Source organism: Brassica napus, unplaced genomic scaffold (assembly GCF_020379485.1).
Source record: "Brassica napus cultivar Da-Ae unplaced genomic scaffold, Da-Ae ScsIHWf_367;HRSCAF=582, whole genome shotgun sequence".
Taxonomy (NCBI): Eukaryota; Viridiplantae; Streptophyta; class Magnoliopsida; order Brassicales; family Brassicaceae; genus Brassica; species Brassica napus.
Genome location: NW_026016447.1, coordinates 52,501 through 55,000, shown reverse-complemented (window position 1 = coordinate 55,000; position 2,500 = coordinate 52,501). Strand labels below are relative to the sequence as shown.

Sequence of the window (2,500 nt, the reverse complement as noted above, 5' to 3'; positions counted from 1 at the left end):
ATGGAATTCAAAGGGATCTAATAGGAAATGATACTCTGAATCATAGAACTATAATGAAAGATACGATCAACCAACATTTATCGAATTTGAAAAAGAGTCAGAAGAAATGGTTCGATCCTCTTATTTTTCTTTCTCGAACCGAGAGATCCATAAATCGGGATCCTAATGCATATAGATACAAATGGTCCAATGGGAGCAAGAATTTCCAGGAGCATTTGAAACATTTCGTTTCTGAGCGGAAGAGCCGTTTTCAAGTAGTGTTCGATCGATTATGTATTAATCAATATTCGATTGATTGGTCTGAGGTTATTGATAAAAAAGATTTGTCTAAGTCACTTCGTTTCTTTTTGTCCAAGTTACTTCGTTTTTTGTCCAAGTTACTTCTCTTTTTGTCTAACTCACTTCCTTTTTTCTTTGTGAGTTTCGAGAATATCCCCATTCATAGGTCTGAGATCCACATCTATGAATTGAAAGGTCCGAACGATCAACCCTGCAATCAGTTGTTAGAATCAATAGGTCTTCAAATCGTTCATTTTAAAAAATTGAAACCCTTTTTATTGGATGATCATAATACTTCTCAAAAATCGAAATTCTTGATCAATGGAGGAACAATATCACCATTTTTGTTCAATAAGATACCAAAGTGGATGATTGACTCATTCCATACTAGAAAGAATCGCAGGAAATCTTTTGATAACACGGATTCCTATTTCTCAATCGTATCCCACGATCAAGACAATTGGCTGAATCCCGTGAAACCATTTCAGAGAAGTTCATTGATATCTTCTTTTTCTAAAGCAAATCGACTTCGATTCTTGAATAATCCACATCACTTCTGCTTCTATTGTAACAAAAGATTCCCTTTTTATGTGGAAAAGGCCCGTCTCAATAATTCTGATTTTACGTATGGACAATTCCTCACTATCTTGTTCATTCACAACAAAATATTTTCTTCGTGTGGTGGTAAAAAAAAACATGCTTTTTTGGAGAGAGATACTATTTCACCTTCGTCAATCGAGTCACAGGTATCTAACATATTCATATCTAACGATTTTCCACAAAGTGGTGACGAAAGGTATAACTTGTACAAATCTTTCCATTTTCCAATTCGATCCGATCCATTAGTTCGTAGAGCTATTTACTCGATTGCAGACATTTCTGGAACACCTCTAATAGAGGGACAAAGAGTAAATTTGGAAAGAACGTATTGTCAAACTCTTTCAGATATGAATCTATCCGATTCAGAAGAGAAGAGCTTGCATCAGTATCTCAATTTCAATTCAAACGTGGGTTTGATTCACACTCCATGTTCTGAGAAATATTTACAGAGGAAAAAACGGAGTCTTTGCCTAAAAAAATGCGTTGACAAAGGGCAGATGGATAGAACCTTTCAACGAGATAGTGCTTTTTCAACTCTCTCAAAATGGAATCTATTCCAAACATATATGCCATGGTTCTTTACTTCGACAGGGTACAAATATCTAAATTTGATATTTTTAGATATTTTTTCAGACCTATTGCGGATACTAAGTAGCAGTCAAAAATTTGTATCCATTTTTCATGATATTATGTATGGATTAGATATATCATGGCGAATTCTTCAGAAAAAATTGTGTCTTCCACAAAGGAATCTGATAAGTGAGATTTCGAGTAAGTCTTTACATAATCTTCTTCTGTCCGAAGAAATGATTCATCGAAATAATGAGTCATCGTTGATATCGACACATCTGAGATCGCCAAATGTTCGTGAGGTCCTCTATTCAATCCTTTTCCTTCTTCTTGTTGCTGGATATATCGTTCGTACACATCTTCTCTTTGTTTCCCGAGCCTATAGTGAGTTACAGACAGAGTTCGAAAAGATCAAATCTTTGATGATTCCATCATACATGATTGAGTTGCGAAAACTTCTGGATAGGTATCCTACATCTGAACAGAATTCTTTCTGGTTAAAGAATCTTTTTCTAGTTGCTCTGGAACAATTAGGAGATTGTCTAGAAGAAATACGGGGTTCTGGCGGCAACATGCTATGGGGTGGTGATCCCGCTTATGGGGTCAAATCAATACGTTCTAAGAAGACAGATTTGAAAATAAACTTCATCGATATCATCGATCTCATAAGTATCATACCAAATCCCATCAATCGAATCACTTTTTCGAGAAATACGAGACATCTAAGTCATACAAGTAAAGACATCTATTCATTGATAAGAAAAAGAAAAAACGTGAGCGGTGATTGGATTGATGATAAAATAGAATCCTGGGTCGCGAACAGTGATTCGATTGATGATAAAGAAAGAGAATTCTTGGTTCAGTTCTCCACCTTAAGGGCAGAAAAAAGGATTGATCAAATTCTATTGAGTCTGACTCATAGTGATCATTTATCAAAGAATGACTCTGGTTATCAAATGATTGAACAACCGGGAACAATTTACTTACGATACTTAGTTGACATTCATAAAAAGTATCTAATGAATTATGAGTTCAATACATCCTGTTTAGC

At 35.2% G+C, this 2,500-nt stretch overlaps 1 protein-coding gene across 1 annotated transcript in view; it reads left to right on the top strand.

Moving 5' to 3' along the window:
* LOC125603666 (protein Ycf2) overlaps window positions 1–2,500 on the top strand; it is a 7,249-nt gene that overhangs the window by 2,335 nt on the left and 2,414 nt on the right. The window contains exon 1 of the mRNA XM_048774534.1: window positions 1–2,500. This exon is cut by the window's left edge and continues 2,335 nt beyond it; it is cut by the window's right edge and continues 2,414 nt beyond it. Within this exon, the coding sequence (XP_048630491.1) occupies window positions 1–2,500 (2,500 nt within the window).